The sequence below is a fragment of the Schistocerca piceifrons genome, chromosome 1, assembly GCF_021461385.2.
Source record: "Schistocerca piceifrons isolate TAMUIC-IGC-003096 chromosome 1, iqSchPice1.1, whole genome shotgun sequence".
NCBI lineage: Eukaryota > Metazoa > Arthropoda > Insecta > Orthoptera > Acrididae > Schistocerca > Schistocerca piceifrons.
Genome location: NC_060138.1, coordinates 453,388,425 through 453,409,835, shown reverse-complemented (window position 1 = coordinate 453,409,835; position 21,411 = coordinate 453,388,425). Strand labels below are relative to the sequence as shown.

Here is a 21,411-nt window from a genome sequence, read left to right as displayed (position 1 = left end):
TCCTCCTGTATCCTGTATTCTGTGTAATTCTTTACTGCCTTTATGTATCGCTGATTATATGTATATTCGTATCTATTGTTTAACGGGTTTAAAGTGTTGTTTGTATTCTCAGCACCGTTTACATGCCTTATTTTTCTTTCGTGTTATGCCATATCCCTCCAGTTGACACAGTATTACGCAAATTCCGAGCAACATAAGCGAGGAATATTCCCTCTTGCTTTCGGTTCTCCAATGATACACTGTTTTCAGTTTGATGTAGATAATTAGGTATAGCGGGTATCATTTATCTCTTAGACAGTTATTTTATTTATATTTTAATGCATATCTTTGCAGCAAAGACCACTTGTTAAGCGTATCTTAATTACATCTATGGGAACAATATATAGTGTTTTCGCACTAACCTACAAGCACTGGTAAGGTGAATAATCAGAGGTGATTAATAGATGCAGGTCTCTTGTTAGATCAATGTTTCAATCGTGCCATACACGCATGCAGGCAACTGACAAGACACACGACTATCTGTATACGAAAATTTCATTTCTGTTTTGCCTTCTTTCTAGCATTTTCTAGTCGGTTTCATCAGCTGTAGGATCGAGAACAGTTAAAAAAATGTAGTATGTATTTTCTTTCTCAACAAGTGTATTAACCAGATGTATTTCTGTTATTTATTTCAGATATATTGTTATTATTTCATAGCAACGTTATTTGTCGAAGTGAGCTGGCATTTAATTTCCGGGTACTGCTTTATTGCAGGAAGGCTAACCAACTTGCTTCCTTCATTTTCTCAGGCAATGTCTCGCCCCATTTGCAATTCATCCAGTGAAAATCTCTCGCACCCCTCACCAGATTAGAACTGAAGGGGCGGCATTTTCTCACGAAATGAGAAGGTCTATGATCGAGCATCGATTCGGCACATTATTTTAATCTGGATGCAGAAAATCCAGAATTATACAACAGTGCTGTTGTCCGTCGTGTAACAGACGTTTCAGTATTGCGAGATAACTGAATAACGTAGTGGTAATATTGCAAAGCTGGTTTCTGGGACGATCGTGGTATTATTTCACTCCTATGTAATTTCGTTATTCACATCATCCCCATATCACTGTAAAAGTGTACGGTGTGCACTCATCTGATGTCATCACATCACACCTAGTGCTACTGATCCCATGACAGCCCCATCATTGGTAATTTCTGTGGCCTGCTCCCATTACCTTGACTTGCGTCTGAGTGGAAAAAGAAACGTCACTAGTTTCATAATCCGGAATTTAGCAGAGAAAGGTTAAGCACGGTTAGTACAGCCCTTCTGTCAGTCAACCTTCATGCTCCACTAAATGTAATTGGGTGCACTATTTCTTGTTTTATTGCATGTCAGAAGGCAACAGAGGCGACCATTCAGACTATTAGCCGACGTGTTGAAACAGTCATTCTTTGCATTACTCGTTCCCAGCCAATCAGTGTAGAAACTTTCTCTGTACTGCCACTGTTTGTTTTTCATTTAGTGGACGCATTAGCAACGGCCACCGCAACCGCAGTGACGTAAAACCATTACGGAGCAGTACTGTTAAATATAACGACGACTTGTGAGGCTTCTCAGAATGCAGCATCTCTGTGTTGGTGTTCTATACCTTTCGGATAAGAATCAATTTTCAGAATCCTACACTGTAAATTTTTATATTATTGATTTATTTACAGAATAAAGAAGAAAGCACTTTCCTGAATGATGTTGGTGTCACGTTACAAGGCAGTCACTAGCCTATCTGCAGTTTACTAAGAGGAAAATCAACCCTGATGCAGTCCGCCTGCAATAGTTTATCAAACTGTGAGAAGTCTAAGTGATGTTCGCCAAATAAATGAATTCATCAACCCGCACTTGCCCTTTGTCACACTGTATAATGAAGTTAATACCACCGTTGACAGTAGAAGCTGTCACGAAGCTTAGATAATGTTGTATTATATAAAATAACTGTTACTGCAGACAAGGCAAAAAAAGCGGTCAGCCAATGTGGTTGCGATCTTTGACATTACACGTTTGATTGTCATTGCAAGCTGTATGTTTCTCTGGTTTTTTTGCAAAATATAATGTCCTCTTTTAAGGAATGTGAAAATAAAAAGCCGACCAAAAATGTTACGCAGTTATTGTCGAAATCTGTCTCTCTTTCCGTCTCTCTAATACTTTTCTTGGCAGTCACGTGAGACGTTATCACACTGTAAATATTAACTAATATTTGAGTGCCCATGTATATAGAAGGAAAGAATTCCCTTAGGAAAATTGCCACAGATCACACCAAACAGCACAGACTATGTGTACATGCATCTACTCGCGGGATTATTGTAGTTAACATAACAATACTAGGTCTACAACTTTGCTTCCACTGTTTTTTCTCGAAGTTCGGGGCTTCATTGTGAAAAACTTACAAAAAATTATGATTCATAGTATTGCCCATCGCTGGCCACTACATTCTCCCATCTTTCGGAAAGCATACGAATCCCGTGGCAGAAGAACTGGGTGTCTTTTGTGAGGATACATAAATGGAATCAATTTTGCACTTGTTCATATGATCGGAAGTGCTGGTCATCCCGACTGTATGCCACTGATCGAAAAAGGTGGTAGTCAGAGCAACATATGGAGAATTCGGCGGGAGGGATAGGATTTCTCATTTCAATGTTTCCATGTATATTTTGACGGGTTTTGCGACATGGGGTCGAGCACTGACCTACTGCGCTGTATTGTGGCCGTTTGTGTTTCAGTGCTGGGCTCGAACACATCAATTGCTTTTGATAATAATGTCTTGTGACTGTCTTCGTCTGTTTCAGTAGCTACGAAAACGTACTGTATTCCACCGCCATGCCGGTCTTCCACTAATAGTTCCTTCACCATAGGTCTTACCCAGCATTTCAAGAGCCACAGTCACAGATTTCTTCATGTTAAAGCAGAAAATTAAAACTTCCCGCAAATGGCGAGAAATGGGTACGTAAGTTGACGTGTTAATCGAGAATAACCTTATGATGCAATCAAAAATAGACTAATATTTTTATGGCATTATGTTTACAGATGCCTAAGCTTATTGTGTTACACCTATGACCAACCACCCGAACCCCACTTGCCGTACTGCCATCTACTGCAAAACGGCGGAAGCAAAGTTGTAGACCTAATATATGAATTTTGCGATAGTAAACAAGAAATGAAAATGGTACGATTCCAATCCACACACAGGGAAGATGTGAACCGAACGCCAGCGTTGTGTTACTTGGACACGGCCCAACTAAAATGTTGTGGAAAACATAAAGACGAAAGAAAATTTCACACGGTTTGGCACTACCGAGGAACATAGCTCGATGAAACTTGGACCGTGCATAGGAAGAACTGTTACAATGTAGTACTGAAGGTAATTGAAAGAAATAGGCCTAGAGACGGACAGAAATGACGCTTTTGTGTATATAGACGGAAGCGGCGACTGAAAATTTATACCAAGGCCTGCTATCGAACTCGGGTTCCCTGCTTACAAGGCTGATGTGTTAGCCACTAAGCCATCTTGAGACAGCGGTTCGCATAACTGCACAGATTACTCTGACAAGCCTCCCTCCTCGATCCACCAGTCTACTTTAAGTTCCCACTCTGAAATTGTGTCATTTCATTTGTAGAAATGACACTTTTATCCAAAGACAAAATTTACACTGAAGTTAACATGATTTGTAAAAGTCGCCTGGATATTACAAGCTGCGGTCATGATTCTTAATAGGGTGTGTGATCACCATGGAATGCAGGCCATTCTCTGTAACGTGCTTCCACGCTGGCCAGAAGGAAGGAAATGTTCATTCTTGGCTTCGGTGACGTACCCTGGTGCCTGCTCGCAGGCCACCTACCCGTGGGTACGTGTGGCCTGACTTTCCACATTGCCTGGCGCGGCCGCCATGCACATATGACAGTTATTAATTAATTGTTAGCGCGTGAGAATGGAGCTGTAATGCTCTGAAACTGGTCATGTAGTTAATAAATAAATTCTCATTACAGCTGAATCGGATTCTTAGTTTACTCGGTTGCAGATGTTCACCACATCAAATACTTTGAACGAGTCGTGAAGTGTGAAATGTCGCAATTCCTCTATGGCCACATCGCAGGTGACTGCATTGCTCTTCAATATAGCGCCACTAATATCAGTATGGCTGACGGTGGTTTGTTGTGACACATCAGCACTTCTTAAACATGCGCCTTACACACACACTGCTCATTCTAAATCTCTTACTGCCTGTAACAGCGATTTTCGACCATTGCTTCCTAACGTCATATTAGTGTAGCATCCATTATTTTTTGTATAACTTCAACACCAACGTTTGGGACACAGTGTAACGACTCCATCCTGAGGCAGATACTATTAATCATGACTATAGTAAAACAGGGTGTGTGTTGTTGTTTCGTGTATGTGCCTCCGCAACAGAATATGAGAGAAATACTCAGTGTAGTTTAAAATTGGAGACTGTTACAGGACAGTTTTTTGCAATAGTCACAAGAAACATGTTAAGTCATATAAATTGATAGTAGAATTGCTTCCTCAACCTCAATAATTACTTACAATCGGGGGAATAAACTGATGTCAAAGGTATGAGTGACTTGTCAGTTTCTGCAGTAAACTAAAACACATTTGCATGCTGGTTGGAAATAAGAGAATTTTTTGGAAGCACGCTGGGCGACACGGATGCAAAACTAAGTGCCAGAACGTTCAGGAACTACACTCAGTCCTTCTTGGAAGGCCGATGAGGTGAGGCAGTCATTGCGACACCCCCGCCCAACACGCACTCTTGTGACACCTAAAGGCGATGTCATGCAGACAGACAGTTATAACATCCTATATCGACCACTTGCGCAATTTTTTTTAGGAGGTGGAGTAAGGGGGAATCTTTAGAAAAAGGCACTGTTGTCAGTCAAACCTACAAAGCCGGCTTTTGGGATTGACGCTGGAGATGCTATATTGCAGGTGAAAACAGAGCCCCAAACTAGGCTGTGAGACGCCACTGAACATGTAGCTCTTACTAAAAACTCTGTTTAAGGATGCGAGCGCTATGGGCGTTAGTCCATCTAAACTTTTTTTCAGATTTGTAGAGAAGCTCGATAGTGTCAGATGGCAGCTGTCTCAATGGCCGAAGAGAGAGACAGGAATAGCAAGGAATGACTTTTCTCAGAGGAGAATGATAGAAAGGAACTCATTGCTTAACCAAGTGAAACATAGCTCATAGAATGGGACCTCTGCTATTTGAGGAGCATTTTGGTCAGTCGAACCTTGGATGATTCAGAGGCCAGCCAATAAAATCAAGCATGAATTTTTTTTTTAAAAAAGAAAAAAACGTCGCAAGCGCTGTTTCTTTGTCAGGCGCTCTTACATAGGAAACTGTTTACTTCACTTCTTCTTCTTCTTCTTGCTTGTTATTCAACTTTAGATGTTGTCATTTCGCCTCTCTTCTTGGAGCACTGCTGCTACTCAGCGAACTTCATCAGCTTCAGCCACCAGCAGATGTAATACATCTGGAGGACTTCGAAAATTTTCTGGCCATCCAACACTTAGGCTAAGGCGAGAGGGCAGGTGCTGCCATTGTTTGAGGTCGCTGTACCTCAGTCAGTGGCAGCTACACTGTTGTGAGACTGAGCCGCTACTGCGTGAGATGTGGCGAACTTCGAGTCAGTTTATAATTTTATAGTTTCAGAGCCTCACTCTGAAGATTTGCATTGTCAAGTCATGAACAGTTAGCTGACAAAATCCACAACAGGTGAGATGTATTACCTTCAATAACTCTGCATATTACCTTTAATGGTTCTATGTATTCCTTCAGATGGTCTATTCTACGTTAGCCAGTTTCACGACAATTACTCAGTACTTCACGATTCATCCTCAGTTTCCTCACCTGACCCATGTGCTAGATTCATAGATCTGCGTTCACACAGGGTACCGTTATTAAATGTTTACTAAGATGCGGCCACAAGATCTCATTATTGTGTTCGAAGAATTAATTATCAATTACCTGGACAGTAGTAGACGACACACACAGCAGCCAGAGACAGTGAGATCATGTGTGTGAGCTGCGTGTGTGTGTGCGTGTGTGTGTGTGTGTGTGTGTGTGTGTGTGTGTGTGCGTGTGCGTGTGCGTGTGCGTGCGTGTTTTTGTGTGTGGCTATTTCCGACGAAGACCTTGTTGATCCAAGGCTTATTTTCTGACAGTCTTTTTGTTGTGCTTATCTGCGACTCAGCATCCCCGCTCCATAGTCAGTAGAAACTATTCTTCTCATAGTATTGTTACATTATAAATATGGCAAAATAAATATGTAGCTTACTGTATTTAATTTCACATAACTCTCACCTCTCAGATGTTTTTTCTCAGATATGTGGATCAATTCTAATCAAAAACTGGCTATCTTCTACAACATAATGTACAGTTGCCCCCTGCCTGGGAGAAGACTGACCCCGTTTAATAGTACAAAAATTATTTTTATTTATTTTTTCCATTGCTCCTTACTGAGATGAGGTAGCCAGCTTGGACACTGGATTGCCGCCCCAGCTGCATGCTTTCAGTGTGGAATGCCGTGGAATGAAATTTCCAACAGTGAGGAGTGCTAACAGGGTGTGCTTTCAGTGGACTTTGTTCAACCACCTCTTTCAATGGCATGGTATGAGAGGTATCACGTTGTCATAGGTGCAGATACACAAGGAACTATGTGGGAGCACATCACTTTCTTGCCATCCAGTGCTCGTCCTGTTAATACCCACATTTCCAGCATTTCCAATTCTCCTCCCTTCCATGGGAGGAACTTAGAGAATATATATATATATATATTCCCCTCCACACCTCTACCCTTCTCTTGCACTGATCGTTTTTCCACCTTTGGAAATAAACTTTTACTGGGATCATTGTTTACAAGTTGCAATGTCATTCATGATATGCACCACCTGAATCCGGATGCATACTCATGAGCTGCTTGCGTCCCAACTGTATGATAATGATCTTCAAAGGAATAGAATGTCTACATCCTCATGGTTATTTTTAATTTTCCTTTCTGTTTCTTTCCTACAACAATATTCCAACATATTTCCATAGTTTCCTTCATTGTTGACACAAAGCATATTATTTTTATGCAGTTTCTAAGAGGCTGTGTCAGAACTCACGCTTTTCCCAATAAATCATCACATTCCCACACTGCCTTTTGTAGCACTTTCATGTACAGTTAATTTGTGAATTTTAATTAAAAATAATAATGTTTGCATCCCCCCACCACCATGAACCATGGACTTTGGCATTGGTGGGGACGCTTGTGTGCCTCAGCGATACAGATAGACGTACTGTAGGTACAACCACAACAGAGGGGTATCTGTTGGGAGGCCAGACAAACGTGTGGTCCCTGAAGAAAGGCAGCAACCTTTTCAGTAGTTGTAGGGGCAACAGTCTGGATGATTGACTGATCTGGCCTTGTAACATTAACCAAAACGGCCTTGCTGTACTGGTACTGCAAATGGCTGAAAGCAAGGGGAAAATACAGCCGTAATTTTTCCCGAGGGTATGCAGCTTTAATGGATGGTTAAATGATGATGGCATCCTCTTGGGTAAAATATTCCAGAGGTAAAATGGGAGTAAGGAATGAAAGAGGAAGCCGCCTAGTAGAATTTTGCACAGAACATAACGTAATCATAGCTAACACTTGGTTCAAGAATCATGAAAGAACATAGTATACGTGGAAAAGGCCTGGAGACACTGGATGGCTTCAGATAGATTATATAATGGTACTACAGAGATTTAGGAACCAGGTTTTAAATTGTAAGACATTTCAGGGGGCAGATGTGGAGTCTGACCACAATCTATTGATTATGAACTGTAGATTAAAACTGAAGAAACTGCAAAAAGGTGGAAATTTAAGTGCCTGAAGATGGCCTTGTAAGCCGAAAACCGGTTAGCAATAAAAATAATATTGTAGAACAAAAGCAAACTGGTGCTTTTCATTTATTATTATAATGTTGTTCTACCAAGAACCGACGGAAGATTCTGTTAATATGAAATTTAAGGAGATGGGATCTTGATAAACTGAAAGAACCAGAGGTTGCAGAGTGTTTCAGAGTGAGCATTAGGAAACAATCTACAAGAACGTGGGAAAGAAATACAGTAGAAGAAGAATTGGTAGCTTTGAGAGAGGAAATAGTGAAGACAGCAGAGGTTCAAATAGGTAAAAAGATGAGGGCTAGTAGAAATCCTTGGGTAACAGAAGATATATTGAATTTAATTGATGAAAGGAGAAAATATAAAAATGCAGTAAATGAAGCAGGTAAAAACTAATACATAGGTCTCAAAAATGAGATCGACAGGAAGTGCAAAATGGCTAAGTGGGGATGGCTAGAGGAAATGTAAGAATGTAGAGGCATATATCACTAGGAGTAATAGAGATACTGCCAACAGGAAAATTAAAGAGACCTTTGGCAAAAAGAGAACCACTTGTACGAATATCAAGAGCTCAGATGGAAAACCATTTCTAAGCAAAGAAGGGAAAGTAGAAAGACTGAAGGAGTAATTAGAGGGTCTATACAAGGGCAATGTACTTGAGGACAATATTATGGAAATGGAAGAGGACATAGATGAAGATAAAATGGGAGATATGATACTGCGTGAAGAGTTTGACAGAGCACTGAAAGACCTAAGTCGAAACAAGGCCCCAGCAGTAGACAACATTCAATTAGAACTACTGATAGCCTTGGCAGAGCCAGCCCTGACAAAACTCTGCCATCTGGTGAGCAAGATGTATGAGACAGGCGAAATACCCTCAGACTTCAAAAAGAATATAATAATTCCAATCCCAAAGAAAGCACGTGTTGACAGATGTGAAAATTACCGAACTATCAGTTTAATAAGTCACGGTTGCAAAATACTAACGCGAATTCTTTACAGATGAATGGAAAAACTAGTAGAAGCCGATCTTGGGGAAGATCAGTTTGGACTAGATTAAGGAAAGGCAAACCTACGTTTCTAGCATTTGTAGACTTAGAGAAAGCTTTCAACAATGTTGACTGGAATACTCTCTTTCAAATTCTGAAGGTGGCAGGAGTAAAATACAGGGAGCAAAAGGCTATTTACAATTTGTACAGAAACCGGATGGCAGTTATAAGAGTTGAGCGGCATGAAAGGGAAGCAGTGGTTGGCAAGGGAGTGAGACAGGGTTGTAGCCTATCCCCGATATTATACAATCTGTATACTGAGCAAGCAGTAAAGGAAAGAATAGAAAAATTCAGAGTAGGAATTAAAATCCATGGAGAAGAAATAAAAAAATTGAGGTTTGCCAATGACACTGTAATTCTGTCTGAGACAGCAAAGAACCTGGAAGAGCAGTTGAACGGAATGGACAGTGTCTTGAAAGGAGGATATAAGATGAACATCAACAAAAGCAAAATGAGGATAATGGAATGTAGTCAAATTAAATCAGGTGATGCTGAGGGAATTAGATTAGGAAATGAGAAACTTAAAGTAGTAAAGGAGTTTTGCTATTTGGGGAGCAAAATAACTGATGATGATCAAAGTAGAGAGGATATAAAATGTAGACTGGCAATGGAATGGAAAGCGTTTCTGAAGAAGAGAAATTTGTTAAGATCGATTATAGATCTAAGTATCAGGAAGTCATTTCTGACAGTATTTGTACGGAGTGTTGCCATGTATGGAAGTGAAACATGGACAGTAAATAGTTTAGACAAGAAGGGAATAGAAGCTTTCGAAATGTGGTGTTACACAAAAATACTGAGGATTAGATGGGTAGGTCACGTAAATAATGAGGAGGTACTGAATAGAATTGGGGAGAAGAGAAATTTGAGGCATAACTTGACTAGAAGAAGTGATCGGTTGGTAGGACATTTTCTGAGGCATCAAGGGATCGCCAATTTAGTATTGGAGGGAAGCGTGGAGGGTAAACATCATAAAGAGAGACCAAGAGACTAAAACACTATGCAGATTCAAAAGGATGTAGGTTGCAGTAGGTACTTGGGGATAAAGAAGCTTGCACAGGATAGAGTAAAACGGAGAGCTGCATGAAACCAGTCTCTGGACAGAAGATAGCACTAACATCCAATTACACATATTTACATTAATGTGACCACCACCTATGATTGATGTCAATATGCAGTAACCATTCACAGATGGCAGGTGGCAGCACTAGCAGTGGAGAGTAGAGAAGGCATGTCAGAGTGACACGGAAAGTAGAGCAGTCATTGTCATAGTGCAGAAACAGAGTGATTTATCTGCCATCCAAACAACTTGTACACTTGACTTTCTGCCTAGTGTCAGCTTTGCAAACTGTTTTTATTACAACAGTTTCTGTGCAAGAAGCAAAATTTCACATCTCTACTAACAAGAATGTTGAGTGTCTAAAGGTCTGTAAAGGGCGACAAAATCCTACAAACTCATAAAACAGTCATAGATATACTGGAACTCTGATCACTTACAGAAATGTTTTAATACAAATAAAAGAAGAAATTCAGTACAAAAAATTAGAAAACTTGTCCCATGTATGAAACGCACGTATCAGGTTTCTAACATTATTTTGTCCGACACCTGTACCAGATGACATTAATTCTAGAAACACAAATAATATGTTATATCCCAAGCATTCACAGAACCAATTTCCACCTCTACGGCGAAGAGGGAAAAAGGAAATGGAAGGCATGAGGTCCTTTTTAGGATAGATGGAGGGACAAGTTTAGAACAAAGTTCCAAAAGAGAAAGCACAGAAGAGTGGAGCAGAAACTAAATGTAAAATATATTATCACGTGAAACATTCATTACTATTTTCAGTAATTTGTAATTTTGAAGATAAAAATTACTGTAATTATAGATAACATAAAACTGTCACACACACACGCACACACACACACACACACACACACACACACACACACACACACAGAGACCTACCCGAGTACAGAAGCAGCTTTGCATGTAGATTGAACAACCGCAAAATCGTAGCAAGTAAATCTTCATCTTCAGGTGATGCTGGTGTTGCTGATAGAAATCTTGAAAATGTTTCTGTCCAAGGGAGCCCTTTAAGCTCATCTATTCTACATTTGCTTTCCTTGTGAGGCAAGAGCAGCAGTAAATTAAAGTATCTGTGAATATAAATCAAGAATTGCCATTAAACTAACAACTGAGTATTATTAAAAGCTAAAAGGATTTAAAACAATTTTAACTTTGATAGCATTATATTTCTGAAATGATTTACATCCACAGTTGTTACAGAAGTTCAAATACTTCTAATTTTGTCTACGTATTAAATATGAGTTTTTCACATCAATATATTACTGAAATATATAAAAATGGTGATGCAGTTCTGAAAAAGTTGACCTTCCTTTGTTAGTCCTGTTACAATAAAAAGAAATTACTTCCTTCTGAAAAATGACAATACATCTGATTTTCTCATCTTTCACAGGATGTTTAGCATAAGGTTGGGAATTTGTAAAGCTGCTGCTGTTGATTACTTTCCTGCCTCTGTTTCAAATTTGTATTAGACTACGATACATGACAGTACGGGATCCAAGTTATGATACATATCTAATATAGCTAATTACCTTTTTGAATTGCTGAAGCAGACATCTCAAAATGGGATTACTACCATCAGTTAGAGGACATTTCACGTTCCACATTTACCCTTATGCTGCCACCCACACTTCTATTACTGTTGCACATATTGAGTTTTACAATCGTGTTAGCTATTCAATGATATTATCCCAAATATCTTCGTCTGGCTTCATATCCAGCAAGCTTCAGAAAATATTGCAAGCACTTTTGAAACAAACCCTAATACAAAGCAGTAATGTATCATTTCACTTCCTCCAATTTTCACTCAATATTACATTTGATTTCACCAGAGTCAAGCCATTCAATGAAATTATATTTTATCTAATCACAACCTTTTTAATGCAACTGAGTGTGAAGTGGGTAGCTTCCCAGATAGTCTTTTTTCTTCTTCTTCTTTTAACAGCTCTTGCTGACATATCAGAAGCGTACCATCCTGTAGCCTCTCTGTTGATGAATAAACCTACAAATCTATCCATAGCTTTATGATTACACAGTGGTGAATTTTGCAGATATTTAGGTTATGCGAGACTACTTCTGACTCAATAACAGACTCGGTCTGTTGGGAGTAGTTCTGATTGAACAAATCATTTCCATGTGGATTATAAGACTTTCTTCCGTGATGTGTGTCCTAAATTAAATTTAGCAATACGTTTACCATCATGAGAAATGATGATAACACAAAATACTTAAACAAACAGAAAAAGATACTGGAAATATGAATACAGCAAAGGAATGAACACTTCAAATGGAAAGAGGTGTCTAGTAAAGGGAACATGAAAGTCGACAGATGAATAAAGAAACACAGATAGTTATTAGTGAAATTGATGACATTCTGGAAGTAATGACTGATGAGGTTTGTAAAGCTGTTTGAGCTATTAAGAAAGGAAAAGTGTATGCAGGTGACTGTTTTTAGTGGAAATGAATAAAGTCTGACCGCAAATAATACTAAGCAACTTGCAAAATTATTTACAAAACAGGAAGAATGCCGCATTTCCTATTCTCCCCAAAAAAAATTAGATGGGCAAGATATATAAAGAAAATCCTACAAAAAATATTAGCCTCCACCCCAAAATATACAAAATATTCTCTAAATTAATCCTCAACCACATCAAAACATTGATTTTTAACCGTATAAGGAATAAGCTGGATTTAGGTGGAGATACAGCAAAACAGACCATTTGTAAGCAGTGAATGAAATTTAATGAAGGAGAAAAGCACATGAATTAGCACTTTTCCTATGATCTGTAGAGACTTGAAAAGCTTTCAACACAACTTGAACCAAATCTATACAAACAGCACATGGGAAAATATGGTAATGATTCAAGCTCTGTTGGCACACTGAAGAATACACACTAAACAGCAAGAACATTATGACCACTGACCTACTATTGACATAAACCTATCCTGGTGATAGCAGTGTCACTTGGTGAGGAATGATTGCTAGTGAAACACACAAATGATGCATTTAGTATCAGTGAGCATGCTGTCTGTGAGTAGAAATGGAGAGGTGCACGATCTATCCGAGTCTCATTGAGGGCAGATTGTGATGGTCTGGAGGCTTGGCAAGAGCATTTCAAAAAGTGTACGACTTGTTGGGTGTTCGAAGACTGCTGTGGTGTCTTCAACATGTGGCAGAATCAAGATGAAATCATGTCCAGACATTATGGCGGCCACCCCTCATTACACTTGTCAGATGTCATAGACTGGGCAGACTGCTAAAATAGGGCATAAGAGGAACTGTGGCGGAACTAACACCAGACTTTAATGCTGGGCAGACTACAAGCATGTCTGAACACACAGTGCACCAAGCACTCATAAAGATGGGCCTCTGCAGCTGACAACCCTTGCATGTGTCAATGTTAATGCCATGACATCGGCAACTAAGACTGCAATGGGCACATGACCATCAGCACTAGATATTGGTGCAGTGGCAGAGTGTTGCATGATCTAATGAATCGCAATATCTCCTTCATCATTCCGATGGGAGGGCATGAATCCGTTGCCTTCCAGGGGAACATCTCTTTGACACTTGTACTGTGGAGCGGATACAAGCTGGCGAAGGCGCCATTACGCTCTGGGGAACATTCATGTGGGCATTCACGGGTTCAGCAGAGCTGATGACCAAGGAGTATCGTATACCGTTTGCAGACCATGTACACCTCTTCATGACGGTCATGTTTTCTGAAGGCAGTGGCATTTTTCAACAAGATAATGCACCACATTACAACACCAGGAGTATGATGGAGTGGTTCGAGGAACACAGTGCCGAGTTCCAATTGATGTGCTGGCTCCACAACTTGCCAGATCTGAACCTGATCAAAAATAATCTAGGGCGTGATTGAATGTGGCATGAGAACTCGTTGCCCCTCCCCGGAATTTATGGGAATTTGGTGGCGTGTGTGTGCAGACGTGGTGCCAGTGCCCTCCGTGACCTATCAAGACCTCACTGCTTTCATGCCACCAGATGTTGCTGCTGATAACCTTGCCAAAGGTGGACATATCAGCTATTAGGTAGGTGGTCAGAATGTGCTGGCTGACCAGTCATACATAAATCCTACAGCTTCCATTAGAGTAATTCAGAATAGTAGAAAATTTACGTCATACCACCAAAAACTATTCTGCACAGCCATAAAGGGAGCTATTATTGTATCACTAAACCAGGAAAAAGAAGGAATACATGTTAACAGAATATACCGGAACCATCTGCACTAAGCTCATGGCATTAAGTCTTATTGCAATCAATTATAGTTAACTGAACTAACTGTATAATATAATCATAAAAAGACTACACTGAAGTCATCTTATCTTTAGGAGGTGACATTTTTAGTACTACTGATGAACACCTATAAAAGCACACGAAACCATCCTAGCTTCTGAAACTATAAGTTTGTTCCTTGGAGAAGAAAGAGGAATACTTTGCAAAAGGTTAAAAAGGAAGGGCAGATCACTCCCTCTCATCTTGGGGTTTGCATGACCTACCCGTCTTTTTAATGTTCCATGCCCTATCACTCTTTCTTCTTGAAAAAGGCACTACAGGTAATAGTTCTGAAAGCTAGGATAGTTTTGTATACTTGTATCTCTTATATGTGTGTATTCAAAGTACTAAAAATTTCACTTACTGAAAGAATACTGAAAGATGAAAAGAATATATGCAGTCTACAAGAGAGTGGAGAGTAGATGAAGATGAGATGAGAGATATGATACTGGAAGAATAATTTGACAAAGCACTGAAAGACCTAACACAAAACAAGCTGTCTAGAGTCAGAATTATTGAGATCACTGGAAGAGCCAGCCATCTGATGTGCACGACATATGTGACACGTGTGACCCCCAGACTTAAAAGAAGAATGTAATTATTCCTATTACAAAGAGGGCAAGTGGTGAGAGGTGTGAGTATTATAGAGGCATCAGTTTAATAAGTTATGGTTGCAAAGTATTGCCACAAATTATTTGCAGATGACTTTGGGGAAAATCAGATTGGGTTCTGGTGAAATGTAAAAACACGAGGCAATACTGATCCTATGACTTACCTTCGAAGACAGATTGAAGAACGGCAAACCTACATTTACAGCATTTGTAGATTTAGAGAAAGCTTTTGACATTGTTGACTGGAATACACTCTTTGACATTCTGAAGATACTAGGGATAAAATACTTGTAAAAAAAAGTTATCTATAGCTTGTACAGAAACCACAATGTAGTTATGAGTTGAAGGACATGAACAGGAAGAACAGTTGAGAAGGGACATTGAGTAAGTTGTGAAAGAAACCAAGGAGAAATTTGGAAATGGTCTCAATGTTCTGGGAGAAGAAATAAAAATTTGAGGTTTCTCGATGGCATTGTAAATCTATTAGAGATGGCAGTCGAATGGAGTGGAGTGTCTCGAAAGGAGGTTATATGATGCACATCAACAAAAGAAAACCAAGGGAACAATACGAGAGAAGGAAAGTTGCTACTCGCCATATAGCGGAGATGCTGAGTCGCGATAGGCACAATGAAAAGATTCACACAATCATAGCTTTCGGCCATTAAGGCCTTTGTCAGCAGTAGACACACATACACACACGCACACACACACTCACGCAACTTGTACCCAAGTCTGCAGTCTCAGAGAGCTGAAACTACACTGCGAGCAGCAGCACCAGTGCATGATGGGAGTGGTGACTGGGTGGGGGTAATGAGGAGGCTGGGGTGGGGAGGAGGAGGGATAGTATGGTGGGAGTGGCAGACAGTGAAGTGTCGCAGTTTAGACGGAAGGTAGGAGAGAAGGTGCGGAGGGGGTAAGTAGCAGAAAGGAGAGAAATAAAAATAAAAGAAATTAAAAGACTGAGTGTGGTGGTGAAATGACGGCTGTGTAGTGCTGAAATGGGAACAGGGAGGGGGCTGGATAGGTGAGGACAGTGACTAACGAAGGTTGAGGCCAGGAGGGTTACGGGAACTTAGGATGTATTGCAAGGAAAGTTACCACCTGCACAATTCAGAAAAGCTGATGTTGGTGGGAAGGATTCATATGGCACAGGCTGTGAAGCAGTCATTGAGATGAGGGGTATCATGTCTGGCAGCGTGTTCAGCTACAGGGTGGTCCACTTGTGTTTTGGCCACAGTTTGTCGGTGGCCGTTCATGCGGACAGACAGCTTGCTGATTGTCATGCCTACATAGAATGCAGCACAGTGGTTGCAGCTTAGCTTGTAGATCACGTTACTGGTTTCACAGGTAGCCCTGCCTTTGATGTGATAGGTAATGTCAGTGAACAGACTGGAGTAGGTGGTGGTAGGAGGATGTATGGGACAGGTCTTGCATCTAGGTCTATTACAGGGGTATGAGCCATGATGTAAGGGATTGGGAGCAGGGGTTGTGTCATGATGGACGAGTATATTGTGTAGATTCGGTGGACAGCGGAATACCACGGTAGGAGGAGTGGGAAGGATAGTGGGTAGGACGTTTCTCATTTCAGGGCACGACGAGAGGTAATCGAAACTCTGGTGGAGAATGTAATTCAGTTGCTCCAGTCCTGGATGGTACTGAGTTACGAGTGGAATGCTCCTCTGTGGCCGGACTGTGGGACTTTTGGAGGTGGTGTTTTTGTACAAGGATGGGAAGAAAATTACGGTCAGTGAAGGCTTCAGTGAGACCTCGGTATATTTAGAGAGGGACTGCCATCACTGCAGATGCAACGACCACGGGTAGCTAGGCTGTACGGAAGGGACTTCTTGGTATGAAATGGGTGGCACCTGTTGAAGTAGAGGTATTGCTGGTGGTTAGTAGGTTTGATATGGACGGAGGGACTGATGTAGCCATCTCTGAGGTGGAGGTCAACATATAGGAAGGTGGCTTGTTGGGTTGAGTAGGACCAGGTGAAGCAAATGGAGGAGAAGTTGTTGAGGTTTCAGAGGAATGTGAATAATGTGTCCTCACCTTCAATCCAGACAGCAAAGAAGTCATCAATGAATCTGAACCAGGTGAGGGGTTTAGGATTCTCGGTTTTCAGGAAGGGTTTCTCTAGATGGCCCATGAATAGGCTAGCATAGGTTGGTGCCATGCGGGTGCCCATAGCCATAGTGCGGATTTGTTTGTAGGCAATGCCTTCAAAGGAGATGGCTCAAGTAGTGAAGCAGCCATTGAAATCAATTCAAATTTAGAATGTGAAACAAAGTAAATTTAACCAAAAACAAATGTGAAGTATGTTATGTTGTTACAAATTTATTATCATTCATACTCTAAAACTATGGGAAGTATAAATCTAATATGCAGAGAAGTTATAATTAAGATTTCATTAGTTGAGAGGGCTCCCATGAAAAACAAGTGATCATAGGACAATGAAACTTAGTGGAAACATTTGTAGGGACACGCGGAAGAGAAATGACAAATAAATCATTGCAAGAAACAAATTTTAATTTCCACCTGAGACATCTGTTAGGTGTGTACCGTATTAACGTTCCAGGTTAAAAATGCTGTTCAATGTGAAGACCATCTGCATCCACGACAGCCTGGAACCACACTACAGATACCATTTCGCAATTGTTCACAGCAATTTTCGAACAGTGGACATGGAATGTTCAGCTGTCATGACATAGCTCACTCACTGCTTAAAGATCGAACATTGCATACAGATTCTCAGCCATGGCAACAGTAACATCTTCAGCAACTTGTGGTTCAGTTGGTCGTCGGCCTTTTTCCGGGAGCAATTCCCAAATCACCAGTTAATTGGAACTTCTGAATCATGTTCTTCAACCTCCACATGGAAAGATGATCTCTCCATATTCCTTTAACACATCAATACCTGTAAAGAGCAGCAGCACTATTGCTGTTGTTTTGATAAAACAGCTTAAGGAGTAAAGCCCTGTTCACCTTGCCCAAATCAATGTTGACTGTCTGCAACTGTAAGGTGCACTGATGATTGCAGTTTAACACTACATCACCATACCAATGTTGGCACTTAACGGCAAGTCATGAAACCAACATTACTACAAATTCACATACTGCAGTGCACAGTCTGATCATCATTCCTGTAATGTTGGGTACCCATATGATCAGTAGTTTATTTCTACACTGGCTCAAATAACAAAATCTTAGTTATAACTACTCTGCAGACAAATATATTGTTTAATACCGTGTAAGACCATATAAGGCAGTCTCTGCATTCTCGTGAGTAGTAGCATTCTGTATATCATACATATACTGCTTGCAAACAGTAAAAGAGGACATCTGCACTTCTTCCATGTCAAATGCTCTTGCTTTTAATTCTGAGCAGAACGGCAATTCTTGTAGTTCTTCCAGTGTATCCTTTTCCTTGAGCAAATTTTCAATGCTACCAAACCACTCAGAAGACCATGTTAGCCGTAACAACTTCCTGAACTCACCTCTCTGCATTAGAACGCCTACAAAATTCAAAATTAACTGTTTAAACAAACACTTCATAAAAATAAAAATAAATGTCATGATACATTTTATTTCTGACAAATGGCTCTTAGGTGACGCTAGGTTTACGATGAATTAAAGAAAAATATCACTGAGCGAATGTTACTAACACATTCATTCATATTGTGTGTTCACTTTTCGCCCTACTAAATATTCAGTTTATTCTTTCATTGCCTCTGTCGGAAAAAATATAAATCGAAAGAAAAATTATTAAAAAAAAAAACATGAGAAAGAAACACTGAGTTGGAAAGTAAATGTGAGTTGACATCCTGTACAAAGCATAAACTTGGACAAACAAATTAAACAACGGAAAGTCCAGGGTATAAGCAAATTGCTATTTATACAGTGATAAAAAGGCAAAGAGTGTATAACATAAAAATGAGTCACTAACAAACCTAGAAATCCAATCTGCAGCTTGTCATAGCCCTGGAGCACAGCAGTACCAGGAGTTTTAAAGTGTAATAGCAGCACTAAGCCGCTTCCAGCTTGTAATAACCACATTTTTTAAAGCTTGTTTTCAGCTATTTTTTCAATGTAAGTGTAGATAGCACCCATACAACGATCAGTGTTTCGCTCTCATCAAAAATGGAAAAATTGAAAGTTCATTATGTAAAGAATGTAAAAAGAAAGTGATAAAAGCAATCTTATGTGTTAAGTGTAATTACTGGTTGTATGAAAAGTGTGTCAAAATAAACTTAAAATATGTCAGTGTTGATTTTTTATGGACATTTCTTGGCTGTTTACGTTTCGAAACATCCAAAATTGAAATTATCAAGATAGTTTAAAATGATGTTGAGGTGCTGAAAAGTGAAATCTCGATTTTAAAAAGAGATAATGATAAATTATTATGAGAAAAAGAGTTCCATGTGTCAGAAAGCTGTGAAACCAAAACAACATTGCATCAATCAGTGTTCGCACATCAGCAGTAAGTTGGTATACAACAAAACAATGACTCCAGGTAAAGCAAATAGTACAAATAGTAGATTAGCCACAACGAAATATTCCTGTGTGTGTGGATGCAGGAAAATGGTAACAAAACAATACCATGAAACTTGCATGCATGTATAAGCAGTACTAACAATCAAAACTTTAGGTCTAATATATCACATGTGCTTGGTGAATTACCGATAACCTCAGTACGCAAAAATTCAATACATAAATATGAATGGAAGTCTGCAACATATACTAAAGGGAAAGGCAGTGGCTCAAGTGTACCAAGAAATGAAAATGAACTTCTATTGATAGGCGATTCTTTACTGAAAAATGTCACTGTTCCAGGATGGAAAATTGATGTGTGACTTGGAATTAGAATACAACAGCTAAACAACCATCTAAAAAATATGGAAAACTCAAAGCAACATACTGCAGAAAGTGAACTTAAATGTAACTATAAATATGTCTGCAAAATAAACTGTGCCATCAAAGAACACTGTGATGGACTTGGAGCAGTATTCATAGATCCAAATAAATTCCTACATGAAAACTGGCTAGGAAAGGATGGACTAACATTAAGCAGAATTTTACAGACTTTTGCAAAATAACAAAAAACAAGGAAAACTAAAATGGCTTGATGGGGATGAAAAACTGGATAAACCAGTAAAAAAAAAAAAAAAAAAAAAAAAAAATATCCAAATCCAAGGACAGGTATCATCTAAAAACTGAAGGAGAGTAGAATATGGACGTGAAAACTGGGTTTTTAAACATTCAAAGTTTGAATGACAAGGAACTGGTATTGAATGACTTCTCATCAGTGAATAAATTTGACGTGCTGTGTTTCAGTGTCCGAATGTTCACTTAAGGTGAAATTCCAGTTTCTAAGTTCAAAAATTATGGTTTATCAAACAGTTACTGCAGAAGAGTTCACAAGATTTATTTATTTATTTCATGTTTCATAGATCCAGCTAGTGAGTCAATCACAAGGATATGGAAAGTGTCAAATTGTACAGGTTTCAATTTAAACTTACAATAAATACAAGGGCAATTCAATGCCAAATTGTACATAGTTTAAGTAAGACATACTATAAATACAATAACAGATACAATGTCAGCTAGGTAACATAACAACCATTTAACAGAAAAAGGAATTTCAAATAAAGGTTATAAATAAGAGCACAAAGTTAAATCAGATATTAGGCCTACAAGAGTAAATACAAGTACAGGCAAACTGTTGTTACAAAAAGTGTGATAATGCTCAATAAAATCAATTGAACTAGTTCTAGACACAATAAGTTTAGTGATGGTATATATTTTCTTTCAAATATTCATCCACAGTATAAAAAGATTTCTCTGTCAGGTAATCTTTGAGAACTTGTTTAAATTTTGGCAGTTCTGTATGAACACATTTGATATGTAGTGGGAGAGCATTGAACAGCTTAATGCTGGAGTAGTAGACTCCTTTTTTCATTTCGACATGTAGATTGTTTTTGTTTCTGGTGTTATAGCCAAGGAATTTACTGTGTCTTGGTAGATAGAATAACTTTTGCACACAAAGGTCAGCAAGGAAAAAATATACTGTGAGGCAGTTGTTAGCATATCTATCTTTTTTTTTATGGTGAAAACTTTTTTTGCAAGCGGTTGGTTCCCCCAGAATATGATAGCATATGACATCAATGAGTGGAAGTAGCCAAAGTAGGCAACCAAAATGGCGTCAACTTCAGCCACTGAAGAAGTTATCCATAATGCAAATGGTGCTGAGCTAAGTTTTTTACACAGATAAAGAATGTGAACTGACCAATTACATTTGCTGTCTATATAAGCACCCAGGAATTTTGTATCTTCAACTTTCTGTATTGGTTGATTTCTACATTTTATGTTAATTTCATCGAGATTACTTTGTGATGTACGGAACCTCATATAATGAGTTTTATTTGCATTGAGTGAGAGACCATTTGAGGAGAACCAATTTAA

The 21,411-nt window shown here is 39.3% G+C and overlaps 1 protein-coding gene across 1 annotated transcript in view; it reads right to left on the bottom strand.

Annotated features, from left to right (window-relative positions):
* The window catches only part of LOC124795380 (rotatin), a 395,098-nt gene that overhangs the window by 178,242 nt on the left and 195,445 nt on the right, over positions 1 to 21,411 (bottom strand). Inside the window, exons 16-17 of the mRNA XM_047259395.1 lie at positions 18,197 to 18,464; positions 10,927 to 11,117 (exon numbers count right to left, since the gene is read on the bottom strand). Coding sequence (XP_047115351.1) covers positions 10,927 to 11,117; positions 18,197 to 18,464 — 459 coding nt within the window. The remainder of the gene's footprint in view (positions 1 to 10,926; positions 11,118 to 18,196; positions 18,465 to 21,411) is intronic.